The sequence below is a fragment of the Heloderma suspectum genome, chromosome 12, assembly GCF_057233095.1.
Source record: "Heloderma suspectum isolate Gila_16-S chromosome 12, 16-S_ref, whole genome shotgun sequence".
NCBI lineage: Eukaryota > Metazoa > Chordata > Lepidosauria > Squamata > Helodermatidae > Heloderma > Heloderma suspectum.
In genome coordinates, this window is record NC_139469.1 from 36,195,281 (window position 1) to 36,211,172 (window position 15,892).

At 53.7% G+C, this 15,892-nt stretch overlaps 1 protein-coding gene across 6 annotated transcripts in view; it reads right to left on the bottom strand.

Annotated features, from left to right (window-relative positions):
- Positions 1-15,892, bottom strand: part of SCNN1B (sodium channel epithelial 1 subunit beta) — a 44,057-nt gene that overhangs the window by 18,282 nt on the left and 9,883 nt on the right. For 2 of the 6 annotated variants that reach the window (XM_084819140.1, XM_084819136.1), the window contains exons 1-3: positions 7,554-8,026; positions 4,106-4,403; positions 3,348-3,538 (exon numbers count right to left, since the gene is read on the bottom strand). In XM_084819140.1, coding sequence (XP_084675266.1) covers positions 3,348-3,538; positions 4,106-4,403; positions 7,554-7,951 — 887 coding nt within the window. In that variant the 5' untranslated portion in view covers positions 7,952-8,026. Of the gene's footprint in view, positions 1-3,347; positions 3,539-4,105; positions 4,404-7,553; positions 8,027-8,426; positions 8,743-10,305; positions 10,365-10,441; positions 10,661-10,786; positions 10,936-15,892 lie in introns of those variants that run through there. The other 4 variants (XM_084819138.1, XM_084819139.1, XM_084819142.1 and 1 more) reach the window with 4 other exon arrangements.

The window sequence follows — 15,892 nt, forward strand, 5'->3', positions numbered from 1 at the left end:
CAGGGCTTTGACCAGAACCCATTCAGTGCTAGGCCTAAGCCATGAAGAAGGGGGGGAGGAGGGAGGGAAGGGGCTACTTTCGCCTTTCCATCACCACAATCCATAGGCAGGCCTCAGACATGTGAGGTGAAGGGGGAAGGCAGAGGCTGTGACTTCGTGGCAAGCACAAACCCAGCACCTGTCTTTGTAGGAGACACCTGGATCTGGGCATGTGGCTGCGGGCCATGCTGGGGCAGCCCCAGTCCTCCCTGCACGCCTCTGAGCGGGACGGGCACCCAGGCTACCATTGCTGCAGCCACAGCCAATGTGAGAAGTCCGATGAAGCAGCCGGCAGGAGGAAGGAGGCACCTCTCATTCCGGCTCACTGGAACACAACATTAGTACGGCTCTTTCTTGGGCTTCAGAAATTTGGCATGTAGCCAGGAGAACACGGGTGCGGCAAGCTGAGGTCACTGCTTAGCCTGGAGCGGTGATAACCAATCTGTTCCCAGTCTAATTAAATAGCCCAGTGTTTGCTGACTGATAATTCACTGCAGTGTACTGGACGGGGTGAGTCAGCAGCAGAAAAGCCCTTTACTAGCCATGTTTAGAACAAGCCAGGCAATTATTGGATAGGACTGCATGTGTTCAAGCTGCAGGCAGCAAGCTCTGTAGTTATACAGAGCTCTTCTGCAGGCACCGGCAATTCAGTGCTCAAAGCAAGACCAGACTGTTGATCATACTTGGCGCTTGTCTCATGCTTTTGGAGTGTTCCAGGGGCTTCATAGCCCAGTTGACACCATTCTAGTTACAACAGCCATACTGAAGAACACAGCCGTACCATGTTGACATCATACTTTTATTATGATGTGTGCTTTGAACACTATGTCTGAAGAAGACTTCTGCCTAACTTGAAGGCTCAAGCTTTTTGACCAGTAGGTGATTAGACACTGGGCCTGTTCACATGTAACATTAACCCATGGTGGTTCGGTGCCCACTCTGCGGAGAGGGTTACCGAAAGAACGGGCCGCCCTCCCGACACACAGCCGTGCAACCATGCTGCACAGCCCGGCTCACTTGCTTATCCCGAAGCACACCCCTGCCAGGGTCCTCCAGGCCCAGCAGCATTGCATCCCAGCGGCCTCCGTGGCAGAAAAGCATTCCCAGCGGCCGCTGCATTTGTTGCTAAGCAGATCTTGGCCACAGAGATCTGTTGAGCTGAGTGGCGGCAGCATTTTCGGCTGCTCTAGGCATGCGGCTTCATGGCAGGTCCCTGTTACTCATGCATGCTTGCCGGACAGCACTGTAAGCCACTGTGGGGCCCTTTACCCCTTCTGCAGAGTGTGGGTCACAAGGGTGGCCTAGTAGGGGTAATTAACCCATTGTGGGTGGGGACCACCCTCCAACAAGCTAACCCCTCATGAGTCACTCCTGGAATTTACCCACCATGGCTTAGTGAGTCATCTGAACTCAGCCACTGACCGGGTTTGCACAACACAACAACCCACCGTAGGTTGTTGTCTGAAACAAGCCGCGGTGGGTAGTTGTGTTGTGGGAAGCAGTCCAGATTCACACAAGGTGGCTTGTTGGGCAACAAGCCACCCATACAACCCATGACTTGTTTTAGGGGTTGTTCAACCCATGATGGGCTGGCATGTCATCTGAAACTGGCACTGCCACCCCGCTGTGGGTTCTGGACATCGGTGATCTCGCCTGTGCTGCAGTGACAGCCCCTCCACCAATGCCCAAGTGCACCTTGGAGGGGTCTCATTCGTTTGCCAACCTCTTTTAAAAAAAAATTTGTTCAGACCCAACATTTGCGCAAATGGGGCTGATTTTTTATTTTATTTTTTTACTTTTTCAGCCCTGGGAATGTGCAAATGTCTGTAATTTTTTTTTAAAAAATTGGTCAGGTTTTCAGACTTGTGTAATTCTGACCCTCAAAAATGTATAGGCTGGACTTATCTGTTGCTTTGCATGTTTCAGCTGTCAAATGTACAAGGTAACTGACAAGACGAGACTATACAGGCTCATCTGACACCTGTGACAGTTGATAGAGGGGGGAAAGGGGGTCAAGATCACCCCCTTCGCAAGGCGATCCTCGGGGCATTCAGTGCCGCCCTGGCCCTTGAGGGTGCCCTGCTTCGCAGCCACACCTGCCCAAGTCTCCAGAAAGTTGTCAAAGGGGCTGCCAAAGGTTGCCGTGGCTAGTGCACGTGGGAGCAGAAAGAAGGTGTGTCGATCCCTGTTAGAAAGACCTGCCTGGAGACTTGGGGTTGTGATCAGAGTGGGGAAGATCTGCTGCCAAGTCCCCTGGGATACGTGCTGGAGGACGGACGAGGGAGGAGGAGGAGAACAGCCCACGGCAAGGCCGATCGTCTGTCGGGCGCACCGTGGGTTGTTCCACAGACATCCCACACTGCATGGCTTATTCACCAGGGGGAGTTGTCATGTTGGGCAAACTCTCCCAGAGGGACATATTGCTTTTCCTGCTGGGTGGGGCTGACACAGCTGGTGAAATTTTGGACAAAACCTGTGTCCATCACAAGATGAGTTAGTGGCAGACACTCCCCGTCCCTTGCCCTGGAAACTGACCAGCACTCACATTCCTTTCAGGCAAACTGCAAACCTGCCTCATTCTTTGTTCTGGCCTTTGTCAGACAGGCTTAAACTTCTCAGGACCTGGGATTTAAGGTCTATTTTAATCCGACTGTAGTCAGCTGAATGTTATTTTTCAGAGTGTAATCCACCCCAAACCCTGGGGCTAGGCTAAGCCAGAAATTTAATTAAATTACATCAAGTCATCAGTGCCAGTCAAAAAGAGCTTGGGGAAGGGGGGAGCAGGCAGGCACGCCCCCGCCCCCTGCAGCCACCTCCCCCGAAGTGGAGAATGGCTGTGGATTAACTGCACATGGAGCCCAGCTTGGCCCGGGCAGCGAGAGGGACGATGCAGCATTCTCTGTAGACCTGAAACATGAGGAGGAGGCCTGGAGTGGTGAACTGCAGCCATTTCCTGTCACACATCTAACTCGCGCACCCCTGCAGATTTCTGTGCATCCCCTTTCCCAACACAGAATCAAGCTGATGCCAATCCTGCATATGTGCCAATATTTCCCACGCAGAAATGGAGACAAAAAGGTTTCTCAGGATGCAGTTGGTAGGTCAGCCTTCCCCAGCCTGGAGCTCACCAGAGGTGTTGACGACAACTCCCATCATCCCCAGCCAGAAACGGCAAGTGACGGTGGGAGCTGCTGAAGTATCTTACAAGCACATGCCCCAACATGCAGCCCCCCGGCTTAGCGCATGCAACGTGTGAGGACTCTCTGCCCTTTGGGCTGAACTTGACAGGGGTCCTCCTGTGTACACACCTGTAATTGCACGGCTCCACCCCGTACAGGCAGGCCAGGATCATGTCCTGTGCCTGGTAGCCCATCTCGATCCTTTTGCTGACCGACAGTCGAGACAAGATGCTGGTGGACTGCAGGACGTACCACTCGGTCACCGCCTGGGCCGCACTGGTGAAGTTCCGGTAGGTGCAGCGGGAGCCGTTGTCAGTGCACTGAGGACACAGCCAGAGAGCGGCCAAGGGGGGGCAAAGAGGCCCAAGAGCTCTTAGCCGGGGTCGCCTCATGGGACCACCATGATCAAGGGCAGTGGACGAGCAGGTGCCAGAGGCAAGACCCAGGGGACCTCTGCCAGCGTCACAGCCTGCCTGTGGCTTCCCACCGGGGCATCTGCTTGCAACTGGAGGCCTGGAAACAGGCTGCTGGGCTCGGTGGAGCCCCTCGGTCTCATCCAGCAAGGCAGTTCTGATGTTCAAATGGAGGACAGTTTCCGATGTCCAGGATTCACTCTCCCGGAAGCAGCTTTGCCCTCCCCTCCCCTTCACAAAGGCCTTCTTGTAAGTCCCTCAGTGAGGCCCATTAGAGCCCCCTGACCAGCAGGGCTGCCCAGAGGCCTTATGGGGCCGGGGGCAAAACTGACTTCTCCCCACACGGGCCCGTGCACATGCTGGGCTCTGGTGAGCACCATGGTGGGGCTGGGACAAGGGCCACAGGCCTGGGCAGGAGCCGAGGCAAGGGGGCTTTGCTTGGCAGAGTGCCCCCCACCCCAGCAGCCATCTTACCAGCTTCAGGGCCAGCTTGTATCTCCTTCCTTCTGGGGCAGCAAAAGAGGAGTAGTTGTGGTGCCCACCAGAGCTGATGGAGCTGTTCCCGAGGATGTCCAGGACAACCGGGTGCGCCTCGTCGCTCTCGTCGATCACCACCAAGGGGATCTGGTTCCACAGTCGCAGGTTCAGCTCCCCACTGGCGTTTGCCGGGAGAGACCCAGCCCCATCCTCACCGCCAGGCTGCAGGATCTGCCGGAGGGCTGCCTCAATGAGGTCATCCAAGTCTTTCAAGAAGGGCTTCACCTTCGGGTAGCTGAAAGGCAACCAGCCAGACAACGGCACGGGTGCCCTGGGCTGCCAAAGCCACCTGGGCCCACACCTGGGAGAGCCCGGTGGAGCTCGGCAGGACCAAGGGAGGAGACAGGGCCCAGCCCAGCCCAGCCAGAGGGCCTTCAGCTCGAGCCTCATGGAAATGGAGACGCCGGAGCCCTCGGCAAGGCCCAGTGAGAACTTCCTGCCAGGCTGGGGCCATCTTGCCCTCTGCTGCCTGCTGTGGTGCTCGCACAAGCTGCCCTCCGAAGCAGTCCCCTCCCCTTGCCAGAACCCTCATTTTCTTGGGGCCAATCTAAACAGAAACGCTTTGTGAAGCGATTTGGGCAAAACCTGCATTTTCACAGAATCAAATCAGCCTTTTCTACAGTACACACAGTGCCGCGTTCCTCCTCTTTTCCGGTTTTTATGGGAACTGAAGCCACATTAGTTGGGGTGGGGCGGGCGAGTCCCGCAAGTAGAAATTAACATCAGCAACTGTGTAGGTGTGGGGCAGCCAATGAGCGGAGGCTTGCTCCCCCTCCCTTGCATGGTCAACAAAGTGCAATGGAGGACTTGCTTATGAGTAGATGTTCATGAGAAGCCCCACATACCTTGCATGCACGCGCACACACATTTATGAGGTGAGCAGGCAGCTACCGCCGCCTGGAGACTAAGCAGAATGAGCGGGAGTGCAAGAGGCACTGAGAGCAGAGAGCATGGGGCCCGTGAGGAGGAAGAGCGACTGGCACATCATCTTTGATGTATATTAACTGCCCAGTCCACAGGCTCCCCACCCCCCCACCACAAATACATGCTCAATGAAGTGCTTCGAGTACATGTTCATGAAAATCATCCGCCCTTGCATCCCCCCTTTCTTAGTTGTGCAGCTTCGAATCAACAGGCATCCACCGTTTCTCAGCTGTGCTCCTTCGCAGCTGCATAGTTTCAATACCGCAAGGCTGGCTCCCATCTCCACTCCCAAGCTCAATGACTATTTAAAGTGAGAGGCACCGACTGAGCCAGCATTCACAACAGCACAGTTGCAAAGCGGCAGGGCTGCTCCTGTACTCAGCAAAGCAGAACTGAAGACAATGAATTACTTCTGGGTAGACATGTTTACCTCTCTGCTCTCCCCCCACCCCCGCTACTTTCCCTTCCGCCAATCAGTGCCGCTTCCACAAGCCCACACCAAAGCCAGCTGAGGTCACACAATCTCCCAAACTGCACTGAAGCTGCTTTGATAGGAAAATCCATCACAACATTAGTTTTAAAAAACCTCCCAGATTTAGGGGAAGAAATGCCACACTAGCTATGGGGAGGGGCATGGGTCATCGGACATGATCATCTTGGGGGTGGAGTAGAACCAGAGTAAGAGCCCCATGTAGATGGGGCCCTGAATCTGCAAAGTAAAGGTCAACAAGAGTGCCCTTGAGTAAATGCGGAGGGCATTTCCTCATCACTGCTGAAAACTGATTGCATTTCAATGGATGCTGGTTTATTTATTTGTTTACAATATTTATATACTGCTCCATATCAAAAGATTTCGGAGCAATGAACAGCGAAGATAAAAGAATAAAACAGCATGTTAAAACAGCTAAAACGTTTTTTAAAAGACAAGTCCCAATAAGGCCGAATTTAATAAAGGAAGGCCTCTTGAAATAACAGTATCTTCAGGAGGCGCCAGAAGGAACCCAATGCTGGTGCCTGCCTGACCTCCAAAGGCAGGGAGTTCCAGTTCCACAGGAAGGGGGCCACCACACTGAAGGCTCTTTTCCAGGTAGACTCTAACCAGGCCATAGGTCCACGTGGAACCACCAGGAGCAAGCCCTCCGATGAACTCAGTGACTGAGCAGGCTGGTAAGAGAGAAGGCTCTCAGGTATCCTGGTCCCAAGTTGTTTAGGGCTTTGTACACTAGTACTAAAACCTTAAACCTGGCCCGGTAGTGAATGGGCAGCCAGTGTAGTCCCCTCAGCAAAGGAGTTACATGCTGAAAGGGGCAGCTCCTGACAACAGCCAAGCTGCTGCATTCTGCACTAGCTCCCGCTTCTGGACCAGCCTCAAGCGTAGCCCCACATGGAGCATTTGGCAGTAATCCCCATCTAGGAGAGGCTGTAGTTGGCGAACCAGCCAAAACTGGGAAAAGGCACTCCGAGCCACTGCAGTCACTTGGGCCTCCAGCAACAGTGATGGATCCAGGAGTACCCCCAGACTACGGACCTGATCTTTCAGCGGGCATCCAACCCCGTCCAGAACAGGCAATGAGCCTATCTCCCAGACCTGGGAACCGCTCACCCACAGGGCTTCCGTCTTGCCAAGATTCAGCTTCAGTTTATTGGCCCTCATCCAGCCCATTACCGAGTCTAGGCACTGATCCAGGACTTGCACAGCCTCTCCTGGTTATAGCTGCTTTAAATTTTTTATGTCTAGATTCTATTGTAAAGTTGCCTTGAGACTTTTTTTTTTAAGAAAGAAATTGAAATGATAATTTCAACTGGAAATTATCATTAATTCCAACACAACTGGAGACATGTCCTGCAAAACAACTGATGGTGTAAGTGGCCCTGGAGTTTTTGCTTTGGGAGCAGGAGGGTCAAGACCATTTTTGTACAAGACTCCTAAGAATGTGACGTCTGTTCTGCAACATCCCTTGCAATCCACGGGAGACAAAACATGTCATCCAGACTGCCCAGAGGAGGCGGCTTCAGGTGCTGCAGTGGCTCTTGATGTTGCCAAGCTCAGGGCAGGAAGAGGCATCCCTTCACCCGCTTTGGCCAGCGCTCACCAGGCAAACGGCGAACACCTAGATGGGTGTTTGCGGGCAACAGGGGGCCACGGGCTGCACACAGCCCCTGCTGGCCCCACTGCTACGTCGCTGGGCTTCATGGCAGCAAAGAAAGCCCTCCCTTTACTGGCACGGAGTGGTGAATAGGTCTTTTTTTGTGCTGCTGTTGGACATGGGAATTCTGTGAGGCACCAGCATGGGGGAGCAGCAAAATGGCCCCTGGACTTCCCCCCAGTTGCCCACCCCTGATCTAGGTGGTCCAGTGGGCTTTGGAGGCCATCCCATTCTCGTTGAGGCAGTGACACTGGGTGCCCAACTCGCGGCAACGGCCAAGACATCTGGTCTGGATCCATCCCAAGGGAACTCACCGGAAGGGGCTTGCGTTGCAGATGGTGACCGCAGGGAACGTCATGGTCTTGAAGCCAATGGCCAGGGAGGCTGTGATGTTGTAGGCCAGGTATGTGTTGATGAGAATCCCCCACTGCCAAAAGACCAGGGAGGCGAAGAGCAGAGTCAGGAAGAACCAAATGACCTTCTTCTTGGGACCCTCTCGGATGATGCGCTTTGGCCCGTGCGTGTTGGTGTTGTCACAGTACCAGACCAGCAGCTCCTGGTAGGTGTAGCCCGGGCCCTTCCGGAGGCGATGGAGAGCCCTCACAAAGAACTTCTTCAGGGTCATCTGGGAGTCTGTTCCAGAAAGATGAAAGGGCAAAAACAGGGAGAGCTGGAATGAAAACTGGAATTCGGCAACATGATTGTACACCATTTTTCAGGGGGTTGAATAAGGAACAGAATCTCTTGTTTCCTCACACAAAGAGTTGTCATCTTCCTTCTAGTGCTATAGCAACTGTTTAGGGTTTGTGCTGTGAAGCACCAGCCAGCTCAGACCCTGCCCTGAGGCAAAGGGATAGATTAAGGGTAGCCAAGAGGGACACAGATGGGTCTGACCTGAGGGGCACAATCCACCAGCATTTTCTCCTGGCCAGCCTCTTTCAAATGGTTCAGTCCCTGGTGGATTGTGCCCACATGTTCACAGATGGGAGGGTGGGGTACCATTTGGATTTTCCAGCTCAGGCACCAAAGGAACTCAGAGTATACCAGGATCGTCCATTTCACTCCTTGGCTGTCCAGAGAGGGCCTTTGCATTCCTCTTCTCTTTAGGACCGAGCTTGACCCCCCCCCCCCAAATCTATGTCCTCCCATCCCCACCAGTTCATGCACCGAATGAAGCAGACTGTCACCTGTCAAGGCTCCTGCCACAGGAAATCATTTCACCTTGAAAGTGTCACCAACAACTTTTGCCCAGAGAGTTTGGGCAGCAAGAGCCAAAGCAGCATCTGGAGAACCAACGTTTGAGCAGAGCCACCCAGAGGGCCTCCGACACTGGCACAAAGCAGAGGCCGTGTCACCAGGCCAGCAGAGCTGGACGCAAGCCAGAGGGAGCGCTGGACGGAGCAGTCGCGGAGCCCCTCCTGACGCTGCCATCCTGTCACTTGTCTGAGTGTTCCTGAGAACCCTCCTCCTGCAAGCAGGCGCTGCTGCTGCCGCCGCTGCTGCCTGAACCACAAACATATGGAGAAGTGCCTGAGAATGCAGACGGTCTCCAAACTGCTGCCACTTATGAAACAGCAGCTGACATATGAAATAATGAAATGGCACCATCCGGCATACACAAAGAAAAGGGCCACAATGCAATAGCTGTGTCCAGGAGGCCTGACAAGCAAGCTGCAGACAGCGCCTAGCTGCTCATTGGCCTCATGTGCAGACCGGCGCACGTGCGGCCATGCTGCTGGACGCAGGCTGCCCCCTTCACACAGCAGGCTACATAAACACTTGGTGCACATCGCCCAGTTGGCACACGCGTGGATTGCACCTTCTCAATCATGGCAGTTACGTGTAATGCTGCACGAACATAACACTGCTGCAGAGCAATATTTTGGGCACCTCACGATAATTCTAAAACTCTTGAGGTGACCTCGAGTAGGGATGTATGGAAATTTCATTCACATTCGAAAAAGGAATGAAAATGCCCTGCTTGCAACCCTGAACGTGAGGGTGCGATTTTCAGGAAAACCTTGTACATTCTTGAGCTTGCGATCGATCATGTTTGCAAAATTCATTTTTTTTAAAAGCACGCTTTAAATCGCGCATTTTCCAAAAAGGTCACGTGTTCACGCTTCAGTCAATGGGGGAAACCGCGCGTTCCTGAGCGCGCGTGGAGGAGCGCGCCTGTCACCGGTTGGGGAAGGCCCGCCTTCCCCGCTCAACGCCCCTCAGGCTTGCGCTTGGGAGCGAGAAGGCGCCGACCGCGCCCCGGGCGGGAAAAGGAGCGCCTCGGGGAGCACCAGGGCGGCTGGCTCGCCCGCCGCTGGCCCCGGGGGATGCTGAAGGGCCCAGGCGGAGCAGGAAGAGGCGCCCCTCCGCCCAGGCCTCTTTTCCCGGGCCTGGCGGAAGGCTCCGCAGAGGCCAGCGCTGCCTGGCAGCGACAGGCCTCGGTGATCTTTTCAAATTCTTGCGTCCTCGAGATACCATCGGTACATTTCGTCCTGCCAGCGGAGGGCCGCGGCACAGCTTGCGTGGGCCGCGCAGGCCCGAGAAGGCGCGCCTCGCCCTCCCCGCAAGGCCAGGGCGCCTGCTTCGGGCCTTTCCACCCCGCGGCGGAACTCCCGAAGCGGGGAGGCGCGCGGGGCCCGCGCCAGGCAGCGGCGCGCGGGCGGCCCTCCGGGCTCCCGCGGAGGCCCCGCCGTCCCGCTCTCCCCGCTTGGCCGTCCCCGCGTTCGCCCCGCCGCCTCCCGCCCCACAGGGCGGAGGCGCCTCCCGGAGGCGCAGCCCGCGGCAGCACGAGCGGGAAGCTCCAGCACGCGGGCGCCTGGGCCGCGGGGCCCCTCTGCCGCCGCCCGCCCCGCGCGCTCCTCCCGCGGGGGCTCCGCGCCGCTGCCGCCAGGGCGGCCGGTTTCGCTCTCGCAGGCGGCACAGCGGCTCCGAGCGCGAGCTCGGGCCCCGCGCCAGCAGCTGGGGCACGCAGCGCCCAGCGCCCCGCTCGGAGCGCGGCTGCTGGCGGCGGAGACCGCCGCGCGCCCTGCGCCCGCGCCTCTCCCGGCGCTGTAACCCGCGGCTCACGGGCGGGGCGCACAGCCCCCCCGTCGCTCCTTCGCCCTCGGTGGTCCCCGAACTCCTGCGGCGGGGGGGCTCCGACCGCGCAGTTTCCCGGCGCTGCAAGGCCGGCGCCGGCCCTCGTGGCATGGGGACGCTTAACTGCAGGCGCGGCCGCGGAGCCCCCGCCGCCCCGTCCTGCTCCCCGCCCTTTTCTCGCGCTGACTGTAATGGGATGCGCGGGGAGGAAAAAATGCAGGAAGCCTGCGAGGGGGCGAGGAGGGGCCCCTCGCCAGGTGGCCGGGGGCGGCGGCGGCGAGGGAGCGCGAGGGCAGCCCGAGGGCGCGGCCTGGTCCGGGGCAAGCACGCCCACCCTCGAGGGCAGCCCGAGGGGATCTGCGCCTGGGGGAGCGGCGGACAGCTCAGCGCCGAGGCCAGCCCAGCGTGCGCCGCTGCGAAGGGGCAAACTCCAGGGGCGGCGCAACAAGCGAAGGAACGGAGACTACACCTGCCGAGGCCAGACTCCGCGCGGCAACCCCATGGTGCGGCCGCGCTGTGCCCAGCTCTGGCCGCCACACCTAGGAAAGGGTATTGTAGAGCCGGAAAAGGTGCCGAAGAGGGCAACGGAACCGATCCCGGGGCTGGAGCAGCTCCCCTACGAGAGCGGGTTGAAAGAGCTGGGCTTGTTTCGCTTGGGAAAAGGGAGGGTGAGGGGAGACATCCTGCCTGGTGTGCAGAGTATGGAGAGGGAGACCTCTTTCTCCCTCTCTCAAAATACTAGAACCCAATGGGGTCCTCCTATGAAGCTGACTGGTGGGAGATTCAGACAGGCAAAAAGAAGGGCTTCTTCACACAGCGCAGAGAACAACTATGGAACTCACTAGCACAGGAAGTAGTGATGGCCACCAGTTTGGATGGCTTTAAAAGGGGGTTGGACAAATTCCTGGAGGAAAAGGCTATCAGTGGCTCCTAGTTCTGACGGCTATGTGCTACCTCCAATACCAGAGGCAGTCAGCCCATGTACACCAGTTGCTGGGGAACATGGGTGGGAGGGCGCTGTTGCACTCATGTCCTGCTTGCGGGTTCCTGGTCGACAGCTGGTCAGCCACTGTGTGAACAGAACGCTGGACTAGATGGAGCCTTGGTCTGATCCAGCAGGGCTCTTCGGATGTTCTTATGTTCCTCCCCGATGGCATCTGCCCAGGCAGGGAGAGGCAGCAGCACCCTGATCGCCCTGTTCCCCACCCCACATTTGTCTCCTCCCTCATTGTGGTTTTTTTGCGATTACTTTTGACTGTGCACTTATAGGAGTGGAGCTGTGTATTACCACCCAATTTGTTTTTAAACTCTGTTGCTGTGCACCATTGAAGGCATGCATGCTATCAGTGGAGAAAGAAAGAGAAATAGCCATTTCCCCTGCAACTGCAGCAACACACTGAGACTTGCGTCATGCACTTGTGCTACAATCACAAATTTTAGAACAGCCATGACCTTTCTAACTCCTCCTTCTCCCACAACTGCATTTGCCTGTGACGCTCAATCACATTATAGACACAGTGGATACAGCACTGAATTCATTAGCATGTTCCCCCACAGCAACAGCTGCATTTCAAAAATACTGGCATGGTGCTGCCTTGCCCCTGAAAGGGCCTGTAGTGTAGATCCCCCCCAGCATATCTAGTAGAGCCTAATCCAATTAAGGCTGCAATCCTATACCCACCTGCCTAGAAGTAAGCCCCATTGAACTCAATGGGACTTACTTCTGCGCAGACATGTATAGGATTGTGCTGTGAAACCTCCATCTCCTGGTACACACCACCTTAGGACGGTGACTAAATGTGAACTTTGCGGCTGACAACATCAAGCCAGCCTCTCCCTGCCCACCCTTCTTTGTAAGGCCATAGCTCAGTGATAGAGCACCTGCTTTGTATGGCCAAGGTCTCAGGTTCAATTCCCAGCATCCCCAGGTAGTGCTAGGAAAGTATCCTGCCTCTCATCCCAGAGAGCCATTGCTTCTAGTCAGTGTCAACAATACTGGGCTAAATGGACCAGCGCTCTGACTCCGTATAAGGCAGCTTCCTATGTCATATGCTTATCGTCCAGCCTGATGAAGAGTTCTGGAGAACTTGATAGCTTGCTCAGTGTTTTGTGACATTTTGGCTGGTCTTAAGAAAGGCATTGGCTGTCTCAGGGGGTGTTTGTTTTTTCTTATGGAGCAGCCTCTGCTTTTTGTGAGAATTAGAAAATATACTGTTGGTTTACTCTAAATTGCCTGGACTTAAAGAGAAGACAGAAATCAACAAAACTGAAGACCAAATCAAAACAACACACAGAGAAACACCTTTGTTACTACACACACCATACACTATTAAGGGATATATTTATCAAAAGAAGAAAGTAAACTCCTCAAAAATAAGTATGGGAAATTGTTCAGAAAGAACAAAGAGGTCATGTAAAAATGATCTTTGTTAAATTTGCCCCCTTTTGGCCAAATATCAGCTAAAGAAGCCACAATGGGCTGCGGTAATCATGTGAACCAAGACACTGTGTTGACGTTGCTGAGCGTGCATATTCATGCCACTAATTCTCCCACTCTTACTACTATTACAATACTACTTTTAGGGCACAATCCTATGCAGAACTCTGAACTCGGAGGCGACCACCTATCCAGTGCAGGGCAGGAGAATTCCCTCCACACTCCTGCCCTGCAGTTTCGTCAAGACAGCCGATCTTGGCTGTCTAGCCACAGGAGGGCTGAGCAGGGGAGGAGGCTGCTGTATGACCCATTGGATGTGTCATACAGGCATTTCCGCCCTCCTCGCCCCAGAATGCCCCTCGGAACACCCCCTTTCAGCCGCTCTGCGCTCCTCCTGCGAGCGCAGAGGATGGGGCTGTTCCACGCTGCCTCGGAGGCACTGGGCGGGAGGTCAGTTCTCCAGGAATCGACCTCGGAGCACAGGCTCTGAGGTCGGTTCCCGGAAAACAAGATATCCTATGGCCATCTAGCCGCTGACTAGTGGCCATAGGATTGCTCCCTCCATAATTCATTTATTTTGTGGATCATTTATAGGGAGGTTTCTTTTATTATTTTCTATATTGGGGGTTTTTTGTTTTTAAAATCTCAATTTTTGTTAATTCTATCTGAAGTAACTGATCTTAACCTTTCTTTATGCAACTGTTTAATTGTGGATATGAAAAAGGTTCCCACCTTTATTTCTTATTCCTTCACAGTTCAGATTAATGTTCAGTTACCAAAGTGATTGTCCTTCCATAACTGAAAAGTACCTGATTGTCAGAATGAAATTGTCAGAAATGAAACTGGGGTAATAGGCGATTTTGCTGGATTTCATCTATTCATGTATTTCCCCCATATCCTTGTTGGATTATTTATAATAAAGCCTTGGGGACATCACTGCTCTGTAAAATAGCCTGAAGATCTATTGCACATACAGACTGATCTATTTTAAGACTATCTGGACTGTTACTCCATTATGTTAGCCAGCTAGCAGCACATGTCACAGATTGTCACTGTGAGATGGAACCAGATGATGAGGATGAGGAGGATGATGAAGAAGAAGAAGAAGCAACATCCTCTAAGTTTGAAAAACTGAAGCAACAACCTCTAGAAATTGAAGCAACACCCTCAATTTTTGTGAACTGCCCAGAGAGCTTCGGCTATTGGGCGGCACAGGAAGGAAGGAAGGAAGGAAGATCTGAGAGAAAACTGTTTCAAGGTTATGTCAAAATGGTATATAACCCCATAATGATTTTTAAAAAGGTAACTGGAAGTTATAACCCCAGTCGTTGGAAATGCAAAAAAGAAACTGGAACCTTTCACTTGTTCTAGTACACTTAAATACTGATAAAATATTCAGGCAGCAATTAGCAGAATAACTGGACTACTTTTAAACCTAGATCCAATTATTCATTTTACTGCTGAAGAAAAAATAATAATAGAAACCTCCCCATAAATGATCTACTAAATAAATGAATTACTAAAAGTAGTGTTATAACGGTAGTTATAACACTAAAGTAGTGATAATTTCCTATGCTGGAGGAAAATTCTGAGAGTGCCTTGGACTGCAAGAAGATCAAACCAGTCCATACTCCAGGAAATAAAGCCAGGCTGCTCACTTGAGGGAAGGATATGAAAGGCAAAACTGAAGTACTTTGGCCACATAATGAGAAGACAGGACACCCTAGAGAAGATGCTGATGCTAGGGAAAGTGGAAGGCCAAAGGAAGAGGGGCCGACAAGGGCAAGATGGATGGATGATATTCTGGAGGTGACGGACTCGACCTTGGGGGAGCTGGGGGTGGCAACGGCCGACAGGAAGCTCTGGCGTGGGCTGGTCCATGAAGTCACGAAGAGTCGGAAGCGACTGAATGAATAAACAACAACAAAGTGTTATAATAGCAGTAAGACTAGGACAATACGTGGCATGAATATGCAGGCTCAGCAAAGCCAAGACAGTGACGTGGTTCCCATGATCACTGCAGAAGCCACGGTGGGCCATGGTGCCCACAGGCACCAGGCTGCCAATTCATGCTCCTACAGCTTCTCATGCTGTCGGGACGGGAACCCTATGAGGGTGAATTGTTGGGGTTGTTAACAAACCCACCCACAACCCTACAATAGGCCATGGGTTCTGGGTGGTTTGTTAACCATCCCAGCCACCCACCCTCGTCAGGTTTGGAAGGAGGTAATTAGGTAAATTGGGTGGCATGCAACCAGCACTGTGGCTTATTCACCACCCTTGCGTCATGCAAACAGTCCAGGGAAAAGGGACAGCATGAATTAAAATTTGCCATCGGTCATAAACTGAACGAAATCTCAGCCTTTGTAAATGATAAGTTTATGTATGGTTTGTTATTACATTTGCTTCACCCTAGACACTGGCTGTTGTATGGGTACTTGTAATTATCATATATAATCCCATCATCTATGGAATAAAGTCACCGTTGTCAATAGAGGGGCAGGATTCAGATCTCTGACTAAAGTTGAAGCAGTGGTGGCTCAAGGCCCTGCGGGCTTCCATCCAAGGAACTTTGTCCGCCTTTTCCACCTCCACATTCCCATTCCAATATGTGTGTGCGCGCACCCCCACACACACACCTGCTGCACTTGGAGAAGATGTCTAGGGTAGCCCCCTGATTGAGACCCAGGTGGAGGCAAGAGGCTGAGGCTCATCCAAGTCAGTCTCGCTGACCTGCTCAGTGAATTCTACAAGTTTGCAGAGAAGGGCCGGGCCGGGCTGGGCAGGGCTCAGTGAGCAGAGCAAGTATTTGCCAGATGGTGCACAGGCTCTGCTCTCAAGCCCTTTGCCATTCATCACAACCTTCACAGGCCAACAGACTGGCAAGGAGTAAGAGAACCCAGAACTGATACGCTGTGATCAGACAAGGAAAACATTTGCAGAGCACACAGGATCTGTGATTCGATCAGCCACCGTTTTGCTTCACTGGGAGTACATGCAAACCAGAAATAACAGCTGGTGCTTGGCAAACTGAACTGGAGCTGACCCTGCCACCTCACCCCAGCAGGGTCATTCTCCCACTGACAAACCTTTGTACTGCTTTGTGCCCACTGCAGCATGTGTGCACAGCGACTGCTC